At 43.8% G+C, this 19,450-nt stretch overlaps 1 protein-coding gene across 1 annotated transcript; it reads right to left on the reverse strand.

The window, feature by feature from the left end:
- Positions 1-204: 204 nt before the first annotated feature.
- On the reverse strand, positions 205-2,616 carry LOC147899643 (uncharacterized). The gene has a single exon (XM_087377771.1). The coding sequence runs from the start codon at positions 2,614-2,616 to the stop codon at positions 205-207; it is 2,412 nt and encodes an 803-aa protein (XP_087233897.1).
- Positions 2,617-19,450: the final 16,834 nt, after the last annotated feature.

Genomic DNA, 19,450 nt, shown 5'->3' on the forward strand with positions numbered 1-19,450 from the left:
CAGGTTTACAAAGATCCTAGAAAATTTGGGAAGACTTCAAAAGTATTACAAAGGCCCTAAAGGCTACTACTATATCATCAGTTCATGTATTCGAATTCAACCACAATTGTTCTTTGTGAGAGTCTCAGTTCATAAGCAGCCTTGAAGTGAATGGAGAGGCGCCAACCAAGACCCTAACACTACTGCACATTAGCATACCTGGTGCTAAAGGTGGCCGGCCGGTTGCAGGGTGCTGTGCCTGCAAGGGGGGGAAACCAGCTCATGGGGGGGCGGGGGGAATTGTGGTACGAGCTTTCGCCCCTTGACGTACATCGTAATTGGGCGCGTGTGATCGAGCTCTTTCTCCGTTGCAGCACCACCAACAGTCACAAACGCACTCAAGTCGGTTCCGAAGCCTCCCACCCTAAAAAGCTTGGGCAAACTGCTCCTCCCAAACATTCCATCGCCAATTTGGCTGGGCAACAGAAATATGCCTATTTTGTGAAGCTCCAATACCTCCTCTCCTGTCTCCCCCACGCACACCATCGCCACATCGTAGCAGCTCCTCCCGTCTCCCCCAAGTACAGTGCCTAGGAGCACCGCCCACAGCTCCATGTCGATCCTTATATTCGTGTCCTCCAGCCGCCGCCAGGTCGACTGCAGGGCTTTCAACGCGCCGTGGTTCTTGGGAAGTGGCAGGAAGATGGGATTCTGAGGACGCCCTACGTAGGCCATCACCAGTTGCGGGAAGGGTGGAGTACGGACATCCGAGGCAAATGGGTCCTCGCTCCAACTCAAGTTCACGAGCAGGGGAAGAATGGTGCCGGCGTCGTCTTGAAACTGGATGCAATGTGTAGGGGTGTGATCTCTGGGTGATCCGATCTCACCCCCGGCCTCTCGCCACAGCTGGAATTCCTTATATTCTTGGACTTGTGCAGGCGATACGGCCTGCTCGCAGCTTCTAGGAGGCGACAGAGCCGCCATGATGGCTTTTACCGCCTCTCGATCCTTTGGGCCTAGCCTGTCAAGCGGCATCACTCGACCCACAACAGCTTTGCCTTCTAGCATGATCCCACGGTCAGTCACGTTGACAACCTTGATCTGTCGCTTGAAATCACTGAACCTGCTGATCCTTGCCTCAGCATCTGGGTTGGCCATAGCAGATCTTTCAAGCTGCGCAATGTCCAAAGGCTGCGGCAGTATATCTCGTCCAGGCTCAAGGTGGGCGCAACATCGCATTTCTTCATGGTGCCCGAATTTCTTATATAGAGTACGAACATGAATGCCGCATCCTATGACTCCTCCATACACATCTCCTCCATACACAACTAGCTCTCGAAAGTTAGGAGCCCACGACATACCTGGTGTCACCCCGCCTCCTGGTTCCACCGCACAAATCTTCAGGAGCAGATCTGGATCGCAATACTTGGCCACTTCAACAAGTTGCTGTTCCAACGTCTGTCCGCTTCTGAGTTGCAGTTCACCTGATCCTACTCCCAATAATCCCAGTATGCCCAGCACTCGATCCTCGTCATATGTACATTGACGCCTGGCAACTTCAGCTACAACCATCCATGGATCCCAAGGTCCTTCTAAACACTTCATCACCTCCGAGACTCTGACCGATGTGAAGCTCTGCATCACGAAGGTATAAAGAAAGAGTAAGAAGAGGTAGGCTTCTCTCTCAACCATGTAAATGTTATGACCCGATTTGGTGTGCTGATGAGCTCTCTTCACTAAACAGGGTGTGCGGCATTCTGAACAGACGGAAGCAGATTGCCCACAGAAATTAATGCTGTTGTCAAAAGTCCTAGGACTATCGTCGTCTATAAAGGACGACGGAAGAAGCTCCGCGGGCGATCTCGCACCACGCGTGATTTCCAGAACATCCTTAAAAATGCAGCATCTGCAGAAACCAGCGGAAGCGTTCGCCTTGCTCATCAATGCATTGGCAATCTCCTGCACGTTTCCCGGCAACTCCGTCACGAACATCAAGCTCTTCGGAAGCAAAAATTCCTGAATCGTCCAGACTCTGTGGAACCACTTGGGTAACATTTCAGGATTACTTTCCGGGCAGAGTTCATATCCTTGCCCGACACCATGGACTAGAGAGTAGCAGCCCTTGCTGCGACTGTAATAAGCGCCCATATGCCCGATCTCTTTGCTCTTCTCGGAGTCGTCCGTCTGGTTGATGCAAAGCGTATCAAACCAGATACGGGAGACGCCGTCTTCGGCCAGCAGCTGCATAAACTCGATGAGGTGGTGGTAGGCAGGCGCGCATCTGAGATCGGCCCGCCGAAGGCAGCGCTCATAGAGGAGGCCTGGGGGCGAAGTCGGGCACTGAGCAGGCGAGTCCTGGAGGAGGAGGAGGTGGGAGATGTGGGCGGAGAATTGGCGGATGGAATCGGTCCAAGTATGAGAAATGACATGGAAGCTCCAATCTGTGGGGGAGGCGAAGTGAATGGAGCCATGGCGGGAGGCTGCAAGGAGGGTAGCAGGGATGTCGATGACCCGGATGGGGAAGACAGAAGAAGCTGGAGCTGGAGGGGGTGGCAAAAAACCAAGGAAATATGCAAGGCAAGAGCACAACTTCTTCCATGTCGACCCTCCAGCTACTCCTTCCTCCTCCCCCTCCATTTGAGTTGTTCCTCCTCCGTGTTCCCCCCCCCGGTCGGCTTTTTTAGGTGATGCTAGCAGGACTAGCTAGTGGAGGATGACTTTCCTACTCTCTTTGGATCGACGCCCTACGTTGCGTTCCAGAATACACAAGAATTGGCGCACTGGCGAAGCCAAGCGGTCGTGTCTGTCCTTGGCGGACAAAACAACACTATTTATTGAATGCCGCAAATATATTAATGTGGTTTAGTCTACTGGTTGAATTGACAGCCTCTCAGCATGGTAGATTAAGAGCCTCTTTTCACGCCGCCTCGTATGACGCCGCATTGGTGGCATGCTGGCGGCGCCTTGAAGGGTTCCTACGCACCATCGTTTCAGGGTGTGTGGTGCGAGATCTTGGCACTAGTGGCACACCCAGCCCATGGAGGGGAGGATCGACTCTATGAGCCATCGGTGCGTTTGCTTGCTCTGGGGGGCGCGCCTAGACTTTTTTTTGGCAAGATGTAGGTCTCCTGTAGCAGTGGTACCTCTGCTACAAAAGGCCCACAGAACAACGTGCAAACCGAAGTGGTGCTCAGTGCTGATCATCTCCCAACCCTGGTTTCACACCATGAGAGCGTGGAAACAGGCCTTGGATCCCCAATCATGCAATACCTTGGTTCTTTTTGGCCATGATCATCCTAGTAACATTGGACAACCATTTTCTTCCACGGGAATGATGAGTAGACTAACAATATAATATAATCCACCAATTGAAATTACAATATCTGAGATCATACCTAATGGTTCCATGGGATGTTGATCTGCCATACGAACTCGGAATGGCGACAGCTTCAAATTCTTCAGCTTGAGGTGCTTGACTACATCTTCCACCATCGATTATCACACCTTATACATTCTATTTATAGACTTTCATAATAATTATTGGCACTTCATTATCCAGTGTGGTTGTGTCAATAATTCGCATGGCCACAAGGGAGTCCACATCTCGGGTTGGTTTCTCTTTAGCTGAGAGGTTCTGTGAAAGGAAATCTTAGCAATTTGGTGCTATCTTCAAAAGTTGATCTATTCTTAGACTAATTTTCATGTCTATGAAAATGTCCCAAACTTTTAGCGTATCCGAACTTGGACCTTTATCAAAATTCTCTGTAGTTGGGGACTTACTCATGGAAGCTTCAATAATTGGAGTCTTGCTTTTCAAATTTCATGCAAGCCAAGTGCTTTTGGCCTTTCCAGTTCACATCTTTTGTCATTGGTGTCGGATCTGGTTCCTTGGTGTCAATCAAGCTTTGAGATCGAGTTACTACATTGGCATCTACCAAGTCTGTAACTTCTATAAGTACCACTCGACAGTGTGGATCCACTTCCCTTCATTTTGCATTGGTCTTGAGCATTTTTAGGTGCTCCTACCAAACCGGACACTTAGCCTTGGTATGATCTCCATCACACAAATAACACCATAGTGGCCTTGAATTCTTCCCCTTGTCCATTTCGCCTTTAGCTTTACCTGACTCGGGTCTTGGTGGGTGTCCATCCTTTGATTTGTTATGAGTGGTGGTGACTTGGCTCACATTTGCAGTTCTCTTTGTACAAACTAGCACTTGGACTTATCACGACCAAACTAGGTACAAGCATCACAATATTTTGTTCTGCGTTCATCTTTGGTGTATTCTTTCTCAGAACATTATCATACCATTTTTCATTTGAACTCAATTGAAAATCCATCTCCTTTAGAGCCTTTTTTAGTGTAGAATTCAATTTGTCTTGCTTGTACTATCCTTCTTCATCATCACTTCCTTCAGCCTTTTTCTTAGTCTTGTTCTTGGGAGGCCCACTTTTCTCTAGCACCACTGCTCGTTTCAACCATTGACTATTTTTATAGATCTCAAATCAGTTTGAGTGCATCCTATGATTAACCAAGCTCGTCGGGACTCATCATCTGGCATTGTACTAGGTTGATTGATCAAAGCTCACATTCTTAGCACAAAATCTTGAATGGACTCGTTCTCCTTTTGTTTCAACTTTCAAGTGTTGAGCTTAGTTCAAACATCTTCTTCATTGATCTCTTGTCTGAAGCTCTTGAAAAATGCCTCGAACATCTGTTGCTAGTCTCTGAAGTAACCAATCAGAATTTGATGAAACTAGTGCTACACGATCTTTGTGAGATTGCAAGGAAAATAATTCATATATTCTTCCTTTCTCATGGTGCCATTAATGTGACAGACCCTAAAAAAAATATGCAATTGGCTATATGGGTCCTCATTTTCAATTCCTTTGAAATCCAAGAACTTGAACTTAATAGGCATAGTAGCCTTAGTCTTAACAAGTGTCGGCTCAGGATCCTTTAGAGGCTTTTGAATAGCATCTTCATCTCCCTTGTAGTGACCACCTCCATGACAACATCTATCTATGTGAACATGTCTATGATGGCATCTTCTAGTAGGTGGTGGCCTTGGCGAAAATAAGTTGGTTGGTCTTACTCACCTTCCATGCACAGGTACCCACGGCTGTGGCACTAGATTTGACCTAAGTGGATGAGTATGGCGGTGCAAACACATGAGTTGGTGCCTGTGGTGTCAGTGGTGGAGCAATAGAATTAACAACTGGATTAAAAATCCTTTGGCCTTCTAGTGCACTATGATACGTGCCTTGGCTAGCTTGGTTGTGACTATGACTCTGGCTTCTATGACAAAACTCCAGCTGTGACCGTGGCTTCTCTACTGCTCAACCTAAGTGCTCCTTCTATGCCATTCTCTATTTGTATTGCCATTGGAGGAATGTCTCTCAAAGTGCATGGTTCCAGAGAGTTCTTCCACTCCCTTTCCTCCACACGAGATCTTCAAAGTCTTTATTATCTCTGTCATCTGATGGCAATTGAGTGCTCTCTCCTTTCCTGGAGATCATGAAAGGACCACTAAGTTTTGGTGGATGGCAGAGCGGGAAATTGTTTGTGTAAAAGATGACTTGTCAATCTTAGCTTGCCTTAGTGGCTCGTGCACTTGTCCTCCTATTATGTGGATCCCTCTGCTCCTAAAAAGTGTTGCATCAGTGCTTCATGGTTTTTAATGTTATGATTTGGTAGTGTGAGTGGTGGGATTGCAAAAGGTTCATTTGATCTGTGTTTCTATTCTCTTTGAGCGATGTGGAAGCTTCTCTTAACAATTTGTTCTTCTTTAGTATCACTAGTAAGTCTCAAATGTGGTTCTCTTCTTCACATGTTAGAGGGCCTCCCCGCGTCACAGCTGAGGCTGGGGAGGCTGCTGGTTCAGCATACTAGGAGCCTCGTCCTTGTGTGCCTGCTGTAGGAGGCTAAATCTGCATGTGCAGTGATTGTTACATCCCTGCAGACTGTTTCAGCAAAAGCAATGGAGGATGGAAGGAGATGGGCCAATCAGAGTCTTTGGGCATTGGAATGCTGAACTAGCATCCCTGCAAACACCCTTGCTAGGCTAGTAGTCCCATGCCACAAAAACTGATTTCCAACATTGCTAGACTAGCCATGGGGACATGGAATTTTGCTGCTACTGGGGCTGGCATTGCTAGCCTGCATAGGGAAGCCCCCTTAGCCTGTGATCTAGCTATCTCATGGATACTTTCCAGTTGACAAGTTTCTGGTTGTTGGCAAGTTGAATAGTACCTCATGCTCATTACGATTTGGCATGATGATTGTTTTGTATTCCCTCTTTTTGTTGATTTCGAGATTGGCTCTCTCCATGGTACCTTGGTGCACCTTTGGGAATCGGGCTGACCATCAGGCAGCGCTTCAAGTGGTTCAAAGACTAAATTAAAAGCAAGCTGAGAAGCTAGAACAAAATCTCCATCGGATGGAACGCTTGAATTCTGGTAGCCCCCAACACACCCTCTCAGTAACGACAACCTACCTAGTCTCTATTTGGTGCTTCAAAAAAAGCCAATGGGATGAGATCGAGCGGCTCTTCAGAGCCTTTATCTGGGCAGAGGAAGGAGGACGCCATTGAATGCACCATGTACCTTGGGACCCCCTAAAGACACTGAAGCTACAGGGTGGGTTAGGGCTTCCAGATATCGGGTTGTAGAATACTGGCCTCATCTGTAAGTGCCTACCGAAACTGTTTGAAGATAATATCCCATGGGTACCATGGGTAGACATCGTGAAAAACTTTGCAATCAAAGGTAAGGGTAAGGAGGCGGGTGTATGGCCGGCCCTCGACTGGCATGATAGAATTTTCTTATTCTTTCCTTTGAAGATTTTTAGCTCCAAGCTGATGGCCGGTATAGTTTTTGCGTGGAAGAATTGTACCGAGGTGCTGAGATGGATTGGAAGACAAGGCTTGAGAGGCAATGCAAGCTTGTTGGAAGGAATTCGGTGGAGCGGGTCCTCAAGAGGAGGGCCAAAAATTGTAGTGGGAAAGGTATCCGTAGGTGGATCAAAATTTGGGACGTGGCTATTGTGCACTGGCTCCCCCTAGAAGCAATCCGAATGAAGTTTGAGCTGAACGATGGTGAGACGGAATCCGACCTAATCCAAGCTGTCCTTGATCGGATCCCTGAGAACTGGTCGACAAACACTATCTCTTCCCTGTCAAACCAGGCTAGCCAGAGGAGAATTGGGCATACCAGCCGAGTAAAATTTCTTCGAGATTGGTCTATCACGAGTTGATTCAACCTCGGACTCAGGTTCCGGACCTGAACAAGAGATGCATGGTGGAAGCTCAGACTGAAGGATATTTGGAAAGGCTACAAGGTAGGCAAAGCACGTTTCCTCATGTGGAAAATCATGAATCAGTGGCTCCCAATGAGAGGCAAATTGGCCAAAAGAATCCAAGTTACACCAACTGTGCAAGTTCCTTGAAGTGGTTCGCCACCTATTTTGGAACTGTTTGGTAATCAGAGGTGCCTGGCTCAAGATTGAGACCGCAATCCGCAAGGTGGGTCTCTCATGTATTGTTTCCACCTCGGCTTGCAATGGAAGATCCCCCTACTAGGCGACACCACCCCGCTCCCATCCACACTTGCAGGCAACTAGCCGTGCATCAACCCCTACAATATAATCGGACATATTCTACTTTTTAAGGAAAAAAAAGATGGAGGTTATCTTTGTCTCTTATATGAACCACTTTTATATTACTCTTGCCAAAATAGGCATGTCCCCCTCATGGTGTTACACACTATCCCGCCCTCTCCCCCTCCACACACAACTCTTTCACCTCTTTTCTCTCCTCTCTTTCACTCATTTACCTTTCCCCATATTCCTTCATCTTCACTTGCTTTTTCTCTTTTCCTTTCCTTCCAATTTACACCTATCATTCCCCTTTTACAAGTTATTATTGGAAATATTTATCGAGCTACTTTACACTTAGACTTATAATGACACTCCAAAAGGGAGGGCCTTAGTGGGATCCCCACCTTGTTTTAAAGCTATATTGGTCTTGACTCAACCATTCGAGAGTGTGATCGCTTCTTTAAGGGCAAGTGTACACTAGGCTTGAAATGCAACCGGTGTGCACTGGTCCTAAGGTGGGTTTCATGTGCATGCACCTAGTGCTTGTGCTCACCTTAAGGTCATTTCACTATTCGATGCCTATTAGACAATCGAGTCCCCTGAATCCTGCCAATCGACCCTAAAATTTGAAGCCTGTCCTAACCTCATATTGAAGGAAAAAATCTGACAATGGCCTTCAAAAGTAAGGAAATAGGGATAAATACATATATTTATATGTAAAAATTTGAAACCTTGTTGCACCATGAGTTTTTCATTGGCCTTCCCTAAAATGTCTAAAGGGCCCGTTGAAGGCTTCAAATTTCAAGGCTGCCGCCGGACATTGTTGCTAGGGAATTTGATGTACAGATCCCAAACCAACCCTGGAAAAATTCCACAAAGTTGCAGACCAAAGGAACTAGAGGCTAAAGGTCCATTTCCACCATATGTGGAAACTCAACTGATGGAACTTTAGATCTTGCTAGTTGGCAGGCTTGATCTCTTTCAGGTGGGCACTGAGATCAAATAGATATTGAAGCATGAAAAGCTAGAAGAATAGAGAGATCTCCATCCTAGCAATTTCACCATGGATGTCATGGGTGAAAAAGAACTGGCCGAGGTGATAGTTACTCGCTTGGTTCTAAGGTGTTTCTTCCAAAACCAACATAAGAACTCAACTTGGAAATTGAAGATGACCTACACAATGTAGTGGTTAGTGCATATATGGTTGATGATCAACTTCAAGCAGTCAAAGATTTGTTTATGCAGTATAAGGATGTGTTTTTTTATTATTATACTAATCTCAAAGGAGTACGTCCTCATATATGTTAGTAAAGAATCCCACTAATTCTTGATGCTAAACCCATAGGACAACAGAGGTAACTTGAATCCAAAGCATGCCAAGAAGGTAAAAGCTGAGTTAGATGATCTTATTCAGGCAACATTCATGTATGCCATTGATAGAAGTGATTGGTTATTTCCTATTGTGGTGGTACCCAAGAAAACTGGCAAACTATGAGTTTGTGTAGGTTACTGGAAGTTGAATGCCTACACTATGCCAAATCATTCACAGATGGTATTCTTGATTAGGTTGCAGGCCTGAGGCAGTCACTTTTCATGGATGTATGCTATCATGTGAATTAACATATGACAAATTTTAAATGATCATGACTATAGATCCATAGGGGATGCATTTATAAACATTCTTCTATCAAAGGGGTGATTCAATTCTAAGAGCGAAAAGTATGCACATAGAGACCCTTCAACTAAGGGTAATTCCTAAATCAGGGGGTATTAAAATCACTTCAAAAATGTATACAAGGAATTTAGATATAGGGACTTGGAAAGCATGTGATATAGGTATTTCCGTAATAGTGACTCCTTTGGGGTTGCAAGCCACAAGACATACTTGTTCATGGATGGTTACTATGGTTATAACTAGATATTTATTGCCCCCAAGGATCAATCTAAAACTGTATTTGTTACCAAATGGGGTGTTTATGCAACCAAAGTCATGCCCTTTGGATTGACAAATGCACCATCAACCATTCAACGATTTATGGTTTATTCTTTCCCTAATTATTTGATCAAGTTCATTGCCATCTATTTCGATGATTTATGTGCATACTCGGCCATTACCGTGCATCCTACCTACCTCAACAAAGTATTTGAAGATGCAGGAGGTGGGAGATAGGTTTTCTCTAGCTCTATCTAAAATTGTTTTCTAGGTACAAGTTAGTCTACTACTCAGTCATGTCATCTCGAAAGAGGGCGTTCAAATTGAGCCAGGAAAAATAAAGACCATTGAAAAGATGCCAGAGCCTATGAGTTTAACACAGTAGAGATCTTTTGTGGGTTTCATTGGCTTCTACAAACAATTCCTATGGTGGAGATTGAGGCTTGGCAAAAGGAAGGGGTCAGGTATGTGTGTTGAATGAGGACCCCGCCGATGTCAATGATGACCCGGGGTTGGTCACTTGCTCAATCGACTGTGACTCATCTAACAATAACAAGGCATAGGTAGTAGATATTAAAAAAAAATGTGCCACCTATTGGGTACCTAGCCAAGTTGCATCGGGCACAATAGTGCCTTTAGAGACCCTCTTCTTGGAACCATTTGAACAAATATGGAGAGAGGAGAGGAGAAGATTGGAGATGAGGAGAGAGAGCATATCTAGAGAGCACACCACAAATGACTAACTATTTACTAGTATTAGTTGAAAATGATGACTATATGCAAACCCCTTTAGGATTAGGGTTTCCAACCCTTTCCTTTTTAGCACTCTTTTGTGTTAGTGCTATGCACATATCGAACATGATGTTGAGAAGAATCCTCAATACCTTTCCTCAAGATCAACCTCATGAAGTAAGCCTTCCCTCAAAATGATGATTATGGGTTTCCAACCCTTTCCTTTTTAGCACTCTTTTGTGTTAGTGCTATGCACATATTGAACATGATGTTGAGATGAATTCTCAACACCTTTCCTCAAGATCAACATCATGAAGTAGGCCTTCCCTCAAGATGATGATTATGGGAAATGGAAATAGGAGTGAGCATAACATTCTATCACACCCCTTTAATGGGAATGTCCTTCCTCTCCGTCAAACCAAGAGCTTGTCGGTGTTTCTCGAAAAGCTCTTTGCTGAGTGGTTTAGTAAACATGCCTGCAACATTTTCCTTGCTGTCATAATGTTGCAATGTGATGTCACTAAGTAATACTCTTTCTTTTATGAACTGATGTCTGACATCAATGTGCTTTGTCTTGGAGTGATATACTAGATTCTTGGCTAATGCTTAAGCCGATTGATTATCATAGTATATTGTTGTTGACTTTGCTTCATTAAAGTAATCTGTTTCTAACAATAGTCTTTTAAGCCATATAGATTCACATGAACCTGTTGTGAGTGCCCTATATTCTACTTTTGTTGAATACAAAGAACAGTTGGCTACTTGTTTGACAACCATGATATAGCACCTTGACTAAGGAAAGATGCATATCCTTGTGTGGATCGCCTGGTCTCATGATCTCTTTCATAGTCACTATCTCAATATCCATGCAACCTTGGATGACTTCCTTTATATTTTATTCCAAGCTGTCTTGTATCTCTCATATATCTCAAGACTCTCTTGGATGCATTCCAATGAGATTGTTTTGGACTTGCCATAAACTATGCAAGTGAACTTACTGGATAACAAATATCTACCCTCGTGATAGTCGGATATAAAAGACATCCGATGAGCTTTCGATATTACTTGTTGTCATTGACTATAGGCTTTTCTAGATCTTTGGTAAGTTTCAAACTCTATTCCATGGGAGTGGCTGCAATCTTGCAATCTGCCATATGAAACTTCTTTAAAAGACTATCGACATATTTTTGCTGGCTCATGAAGGTGATGTCCGCGTCTCTCTAGAACTCAATACCAAGACGATAATGCATACATCCAAGATATTTCATGTCGAACTCTACAGATAAGTCTTGTTTCATCTTGCTAATGAAGCTATCATTGCTTCCTGTCACAATTAGATCATCTACATATAAAAGTGCAATATTGATGTCTTCCCATTGAACTTTTTAGTAGAGAGTATGATCTGCATTGGGCTTCATGTATCCCAGATTAGCAAAATACGTGTCGATTCTACTATACCAACTTTTGGGTGCTTGCTTTGTGCTATAGAGACTTTTCTTGAGATGGCAAATGTGATGCTCTTTCCTTGGTTCAACATAACCTGTTGGTTGTTGCATGTAGACTTTCTCCTCTAGATAACCATTGAGAAAAGCATTCTTGACATCTAGTTGATACATATTCCATCTGCTGAGTGTCACTAGCGATGTCAAAAATCTTATGGAGTCCATCTTTGCTACTAGAGCATAAGTCTCATCATAGTCTTGACCATATTACTGTGCAAAACCTTTTGCAACTAGTCTAGCTTTGTATCTTTCAATGCTTCCATCTGGGTTGTACTTCACTTCATAAACCCATTTATTTGCTATGGACTTCTTTCCTGATGGAAGGTAGCATAATTCCCAAGTATTTTTTTTGTACAAAGCTTCCATTTCTTCATTCATAGTAGAAGTTTGCCATTCTGGCTTGTCAATTGCATCTTCAAAATACATTGGCTCTTCTGTAGTCATGATGGTAGTCATAAGAGCATATTGGTGGTTTCAATCTGAACTGCTTTGGCTTTCTAAGCATACTTCAATCTTGCTAGTGGTCTACTTTCTCTAGTAGACTGGTTGAGTTGTTATTCTTCTCGAGGTGTCTCAGCCAATTCTAACCATTGTATTCTACTGAGGGTATCTGCACATGTGAATATGTATTCACCTCCTTTGTCTAATCTCATGACTTTGACCTTTTTGCATGTCTGGTCTGCTTTAAATTCTTATCTAAAAAAGACCTCAGATTTCTCTTTCAAAAAGTAGACCCAACAGTATCTGTTATAGTCGTCAATGAATGTCACGTAGTATAGTGAACTGTTGATGCTACGGTCTATGCAATACCCCATATATCTGTACATGGCATGCAAATCTGGAGCTGAAGTTAGTATTCTGAACAAACATCCTTCCTTGATTGCTCTTCCTACTAGGTAATATCCTCTCGATTTTTGTCTATATCGTGCATTCATCCCAATCCTTTCGTACTAGTGAAATTGTTCATAGGGACAATGCCTTCCCCTTGAACTGGATTCGGTGTGTTATCTGTAGTGCAGATAACATTCTTCTATCCTTCTAATGGTTTCATCTCTACTGCGAACCATTCCTGATGCTTTGTCATGTGCGATGATGCATCGATGTCAATGTACCAGGATTCTTGATCTACTTGATCAACTTGATAATTGCATTCCCCTTTGGAATTACAATCTATGTCAATGTACATTGTATTAGTCTTTTGCATATCCTCACTTGCAAGATACATTTCTGAGGTTCATTGGTATAATGACTGCGACTTGAATGTCCACCACGGTGATTTCCTCTTCCATGGAAATTCCTCGATTGCTACTAGATTGACCTCCTTGGTCATACTCGTTCTTGTTTCAGTAATCCCTTTCATAGTGTCCAAACTTATGATAGTAGTTGCATTGAATGTTTAACACGTTGGTGGATGCATTCCCTCGTCCTTGAAATCTTCCTCTATTGGAATGATTTCCTCTTAGATGCTGATGCAATGCGGATACTGACTTTGATGATGATGACCAGTTCTCTGAGATGCTCTACCTCTACCTCTGCCTCTACATCTACCTCTGTCTGAAGCTGTGAATGCTTGATCATTAGAGTGACCTTTGCATGCTTAAATGGCTTGAGTCCTGAGTTCTTCACTATGTAACACTGCATGTAACTCTTCTAGTGTTGGAATTTGTTGTTGAATGGCAATACTCTGAACTAGATTCACATATCCCATTCCTAGTCCATTGAAAATGACTTGAACCATCTCTGTGGGATACATAGCCTCTCTTGTTATTGCGAGTTGATTGTTGTAATCCTTGATTCTGAGTACATAAGCATGTTTCATAGTCTCTCTTATAGCTATGAGCCTATTCAAAATGATTTATAGTCTCTCCTATTATTGCAAGTTGATTGTTGTAATCCCTGATTTTGAGTACATAAGCATGACCGGTTTCATTGTTATTGCGAAAACTTTGGTTGATCTGGTTTCTGATTGTGAGAATCTTGGATGTGTTCTTAGACTTGTAAAGAGCTACGAACATATTGCATGCTCCTTTGGATGTTGAGCTATGCAAGCATGCCATCTTGCATGTTCTGCTTTGATCAAATGATATGCATATTTGTCTTTCTTGTCCCATTTTGCCTGTGCACGGGCAATGGTAGGATGTAGATGTGGACACTGTTGGTGCAGGTGTAGACCCTTCTGCTTATGCTGTGGCAGTGGTGGGAGTTGCTGTTGAACCGTTAGACAGTCTAGGTATAGACCCATCGACATACTCCCATTTGCCTTGAAGTACAAGAATGGTCTCCATTCGGTATTTCCATAAGCCATAATTTGAATTGTCTGACTTAGCAAAGGCCTCCAAATTGAGGTTGCTAGTGGTCGACATGGTGCAAGAAATGTACTCAAAGTGTTATTAAAATCATTGATTGAATCAATTGCAAAACAGTGTCTGTACCAAGTGCAATTTGAACTACTGGGGTAATGAAGAACTGCAATATATATCCAATCTGTTACAAGGCTTGTGTGGCAAATGATGCTGGGAATAGCAAGCGATGTTACAGGGCTCAAAAAAGCATGTGCAATGCCAAAAAAATAGCAAATGGGCTTTATAATGGTGGGATGTGAGCATGAAGTCAAATAATGTGCAATCTGCCCTCTGAACAATCTTCCAATGCCTCTAACAACTCTGAAGTCTGCTCACTGATGCATAGAAGGTCAGGTTTCAAGACATGTGATGTGAAACTGCATGTGAGCGTAGGGACTCTGACTTCGAGTAGGAACTATTTGGGAATTTTTGGGCATGGCTTTGATTGGCTGCTTTGGTTCTCTCCTCTAAGAATGATCTAATCTAGTCTGATCTAGATCTAGACCAACCATCAAGCGATGAAAAAGCAACAAATAATTCCTTTTCTTTGGTTTCTCTTAGGTACTGGATCAGATGCATCGATGTAGAGGCTTATGTGCATGCAAGAAGTGGATTTGATGCTGATGCTAAAAAGTATATGGTACATGCACCAAAATGTGTGCATAATGTGACAAGTGCATAGAGCATGAAAAACCAAGCATTTTTCCTTTTTGGAGCACCCTCAAATTTTTCTTGGATTAAGAGATACAGCTTGATCTATGTGGAGGGGCAAAACTGAGAAAACGATGATGTTGTGGGTGGGGTCACATGCAGAACTATGCCTGTGGAGAGGTGTGCCAGTGGAGCACTGGATGATGTGGAAGCTGGGTGCACATGGGAATGGTGGACTTTTAATGTGGCAATCAGTGCTGACGTGTCCTGCTGACTAGGCCACAGTGATGTGGCTCTGAGGGCTGATGTGGTAGATAAGGCTTCCTACTCACGTAAGGTTTCAGATGATGTGGAAAATCTCCACATGGATGATGATGAGGTGTGACATGTGGTAGCTTGTTGACTAGATGCCAATTATGGGTAAGGTAGATAACATGGGTAATGTGGCAAATTGGATATAGTTGTCACACGTGGCAACTCTTTCACCACCCGCTCTTGTGTGGTGACCTTAGGGTAAGGGTAACTGATAGAATCCTACGGATGCTAACATAATCTGAAAGATTCCTTCTAGATATTGACTTTTTGTTGGGGTCTCTGGAGCCGTTGCTACACGCTGGAGGAGCCACTTGCTTCGTTGCAGGGTCATTGAGCATGCAAGAGTTGCTATAGTGTCGGGTTGATGCCATTGAAGAGTCAAATCTTGTGGGTCATTGTCGATAGCGCTGGGCATCATCTACAATTGGTGTGGAGTGGCTGTTTGAATCATTGTTAGAGGCCGGTGAAGTCGTTTTATCATTATAGAGGTTGCCATTCGTGGCATCATCTATAGTGAGCTGTGTGTTGTGTTTTTCATTGCATGAGTCATTGAGCATGGAGTTTCGTAGGGAGCTAAGCCGATCAACAATTCCAAAATGGCCGGAAGCGCAGCTCGTTGCTTGCCTTAGTCACTGGACTATAGATGGAGGTCGTCTGTCGATCAGTCATTTTGGAATTATCATCCTTGGTGCTGCCGTTTGTCTAGAGTGAGCCGTGTGTTGTGTTTTCCATTGCATGAGTCGTAGAGCGTGGCGTTTCATAGGGAGTTGAACTAGTTGTTTACTGTGGATCATGTGGTGAGCTTAGGTTGTTGGTGCTTTGTTTGTATGACAGCTATAGCTGTTGTGTAGTCGGTTGTCATTGATCTATGGAGCCACTATAGTTTTGCCACTACCTCCTTGTTTGTGTTGTTGCACTATTGGAGCTAGGTCATTGCTTGGAGCTTGTTGTAGGGCTAGCTGTAGGCATGGAGTTTGAGTGCGTTGGGGATGTCACCTCATAAAAGGAGGTGGTCATTGGAAGTGTTAAGGCTACCGATTGATGAGTCAAGGCCGTAGGTAGTGGTGCTTTGTTTGCTACTAGTAGCCCATCGTTAGAGTTAGTCTTTGGAGCGCTATGTAGCTAGGAGTCATAGGAGTTGGCTAGCTTTGTAGGAGGCAGGTGTTGCTGCCACCTTGTGCTTTGTTGAGTCACCCTAAGGGGCTCAAGGAGAGCTTGTTGATGAGCTTCTCTCTTTCAATGGAGACCTTCAAGAGAACTAATGTAGGCTCTCAAAGAGTATGATTCTCTTCTTATCTCTCTCATAAACAATAGTATACTGTCACAAAAGAACTCTCACAAGAAGACACATATCTCTCTTGGAATGGATGGAAATATCTATAGACGGAAGTGAACTCTAGAAGCAACTCAAATCTCTCAAGGAGAGAACTCTCTCTCTCTCTCTCTCTCTCTCTCTCTCTCTCTCTCTCTCCGTCTCTCCAAATTCTCTCAAAGAAATGACAATGGATGGAAATCTTTCTCTACAAAAATGAACTCTCACAAGAACACTTGAGAAGCTCTCAATCACATTCAACCTCTCTCACAAGGATATCAATGCCTCAGTAAAATGCAAGGATGCTCTGATACCATAAGCAAATATGGAGAGAGGAGAGGAGAAAAGTGGAGATGAGGAGAGGGCACAGCTAGAGAGCACACCACAAACGACTAATTGTATACTAGTATTAGTTGAAAATGATGAATATATACAAACCCCCCTTTAGGGTTAGGGTTAGGGTTAGGATAAGGGTTTCAAACGCTTTCCTTTTATCACTCTTTTGTGTTAGTGCTATGCACATATCAAACATGATGTTGAGATGAATCCTCAACACCACTTGTTTGAGGGGGCACCTACAGGCAAGCCTCCTTGGCCTGTTGGGCCTTCTTCATCCGAGTCTCTTCTTCTCGGGTGCTTGGATGGGTGTTCATCCGAGGTATCCGTATCAACTTTTCGATCTACCTAAGAGTCACGAGTTAGTCATCGTAGTCACCGTTCTCTTCTTGAAGTCTAGTAACTTCACCTAGTAGCCGAGTGACCTCTGCGGAAAAATATAGGGCAGCTTCCAATTTTTTGACTCTCTACCGGTGCTCTATGTTCTTCTCCTTGAGCTACTTAATCTATTGACCGATGTCACATTATATGTCCCTGTTCCCCTCTAGCTACAAGGTAAATGCAGCATGCTTGGCCTATAGCTTCTCATGACTCTAACAATGAGGCAAAGTCCACTTTTAGAGCATCATGTTGTAGGTGTAGCTATGTCAGAGTAGCTTGCTCTCAACTTGCTGGGCTTGGTCCTTCCAGGCTACAAATTCTCGTTTGACCATCCGAACAAATTGGGGGGGCACCCAATATTTAACCATCTGGTATAAGGTCCTTATGGCGTTGCCCCCCTCTGTTGCTAATTGTCTCCAGATCTCCGTGTGCTGATCTGTGGCTATGTTTGTTTCATAAAAAAAGAAAATCTCATTAACGTCCTGATGTTCCGGGGCACCTGGGGGTGGAAAAGTATATTGGTCCCTCATAATCCATCGAGTGGTTGTCAGTCACCTAGAGGGGATTGTTGTACATACACATTCAAAGAGGACTCCCCTTGGCAAAGATGAGTGGCAGAGTTCTCTTGACCACTTAATTAGATGGTTGAAAGGGGAGGAATAGGGCTAGGAGCCAAAGGAGTGAAAGGTAGTGGGCCGAGTAGCAGAAAAAAGATCAAGGCATCGCACCAATTGCGCTCATTGTTGAACTTACTTGGTCCACCGGGTCCATGCAAACTATCGACGATGAGGTGTGGGACTGGATGTTGCCATATGAATGATTGGCTCTGTGGAAATTGATGTTGCCGCAAAGCCAATAGAAGCAAGTCTTGACATCTATTGTTGCTGAGACTCAACCTCTTGATAACTCATGGTATCCACACTAAAAAGCAAAATGGCCCCAAGGGATGAGGTCCAAGACCAAATGTCTATGTCATGGGAGGAGGTGGGATAGGAAGCGATGAAACAAGAGGAGCAGGCATGCTGGCAGTCATATGGGCAGATATTGAAGAAAATCCATGAGTAGTAGACCCAAAGGTACAAAAGCATTCACATTGGTAGGCACAGAGGAAGGAACCGAGGTAGTGGAAGCAAGGGTTGATGTAGACACCTGGGTATTACCAAGAATAGGCATAGGAGGTAGAACATAAGGAATGGGGTTCCGAGCAACCCATCGAATGGGCAGTGGTGGCAATACTCGATCATGCAAAGATGAGGGTCAAGATTACATGCGCTTTTCCGACAACCACTTTCTTGATTTGGTGGTCAAAAGTCTTTAGGAAGATTGTAAGCCACTCGATTGGTAGGCTTGTTGACCATCCTGCTATGGCCAGCTAAACGTATGCATGTGAAATATGGCCCACACTTTTCTTAAGCCTAGTAAACTCAAAAACAAAGCAACAAAATGGTCAAACCTGAAGTCTTTGGACTTGCTAATTGTACATCCCTGAGATGAGTTATAGCTCCCATCGCTAAAAAAGGCATTGCGGTGGGCATTGTTGGGCACTGTAGCTGCTGCTATTAGACCCCTTGTTGGCAACAAGAACACTGCCTCATACAAATCATGCATCAGAGGAACATACCGATTGTCAAAGAAGACACTATATTATCTATGAGTATATATATTTCCATGATCCCATTTGGTACGTTAGGATTCCATACTAGAAGCCAAAGCAAGGAAGCAAATCAAGAGATGTAATTCTTGTAGATCCATGTCTTTAAGGGCTTCCTACGAAGGGTCGATTGGGTGAGGAGCCTAGAAGAATTACCAAACATGATGGGATGACGAAAGATCTAGAACTAGTGGAGAGCTAGCAACAAAATTGGCAGTGATAGAGGGTTGGCTATAGACTCATGCTGAACAATAGAGTTTGCTGGAGCATACAAGTGCAAAATCTCAAATAATATCATCTCCACCTGCGTGTGGGGGAAAGCATAGAAAGTTAGTCTTGGGAGTACAATGATTTAATCCTTTTGGAGCCACTAGTGCAGGAACCGACTAGAAGTTGAACATCGCAGTGAATTGTAAGTACAAAAAAATGTCTGATAACAATGCATCACACCCTGTCATAAATCTTAGGAAAAAGAAATTTGAATTTGAGCTTCATCCACAAAGATTGAAAAGTTACAACACCAGAGATACAACGTCGACAAGTACATGACTTGAGCGAAACTCAAAAATAACACCTAGGTGAGAGATCTCAATAATGGAAGCGGAATGGAAGAAGGTGAGAGAGAGAGGGAGAACCAAAAGAGAGAGTCACATAAGTTTTGGTGGGTGCAGAACACCCTAATCTTCTATGCCATCCATATATATATGTGTTTGAGTATT

This window comes from Dipteris shenzhenensis, chromosome 8 (assembly GCF_047967505.1).
Source record: "Dipteris shenzhenensis isolate YYH24624 ecotype China chromosome 8, Dip_SZ_1.0, whole genome shotgun sequence".
In the NCBI taxonomy this organism is placed as follows: domain Eukaryota; kingdom Viridiplantae; phylum Streptophyta; class Polypodiopsida; order Gleicheniales; family Dipteridaceae; genus Dipteris; species Dipteris shenzhenensis.

What these genes read in the sequence shown, in the direction of transcription:
- LOC147899643 (XM_087377771.1), bottom strand. Translation starts at nt 2,616, where the DNA reads ATGGAGGGGGAGGAGGAAGGAGTAGCTGGAGGGTCGACATGGAAGAAG.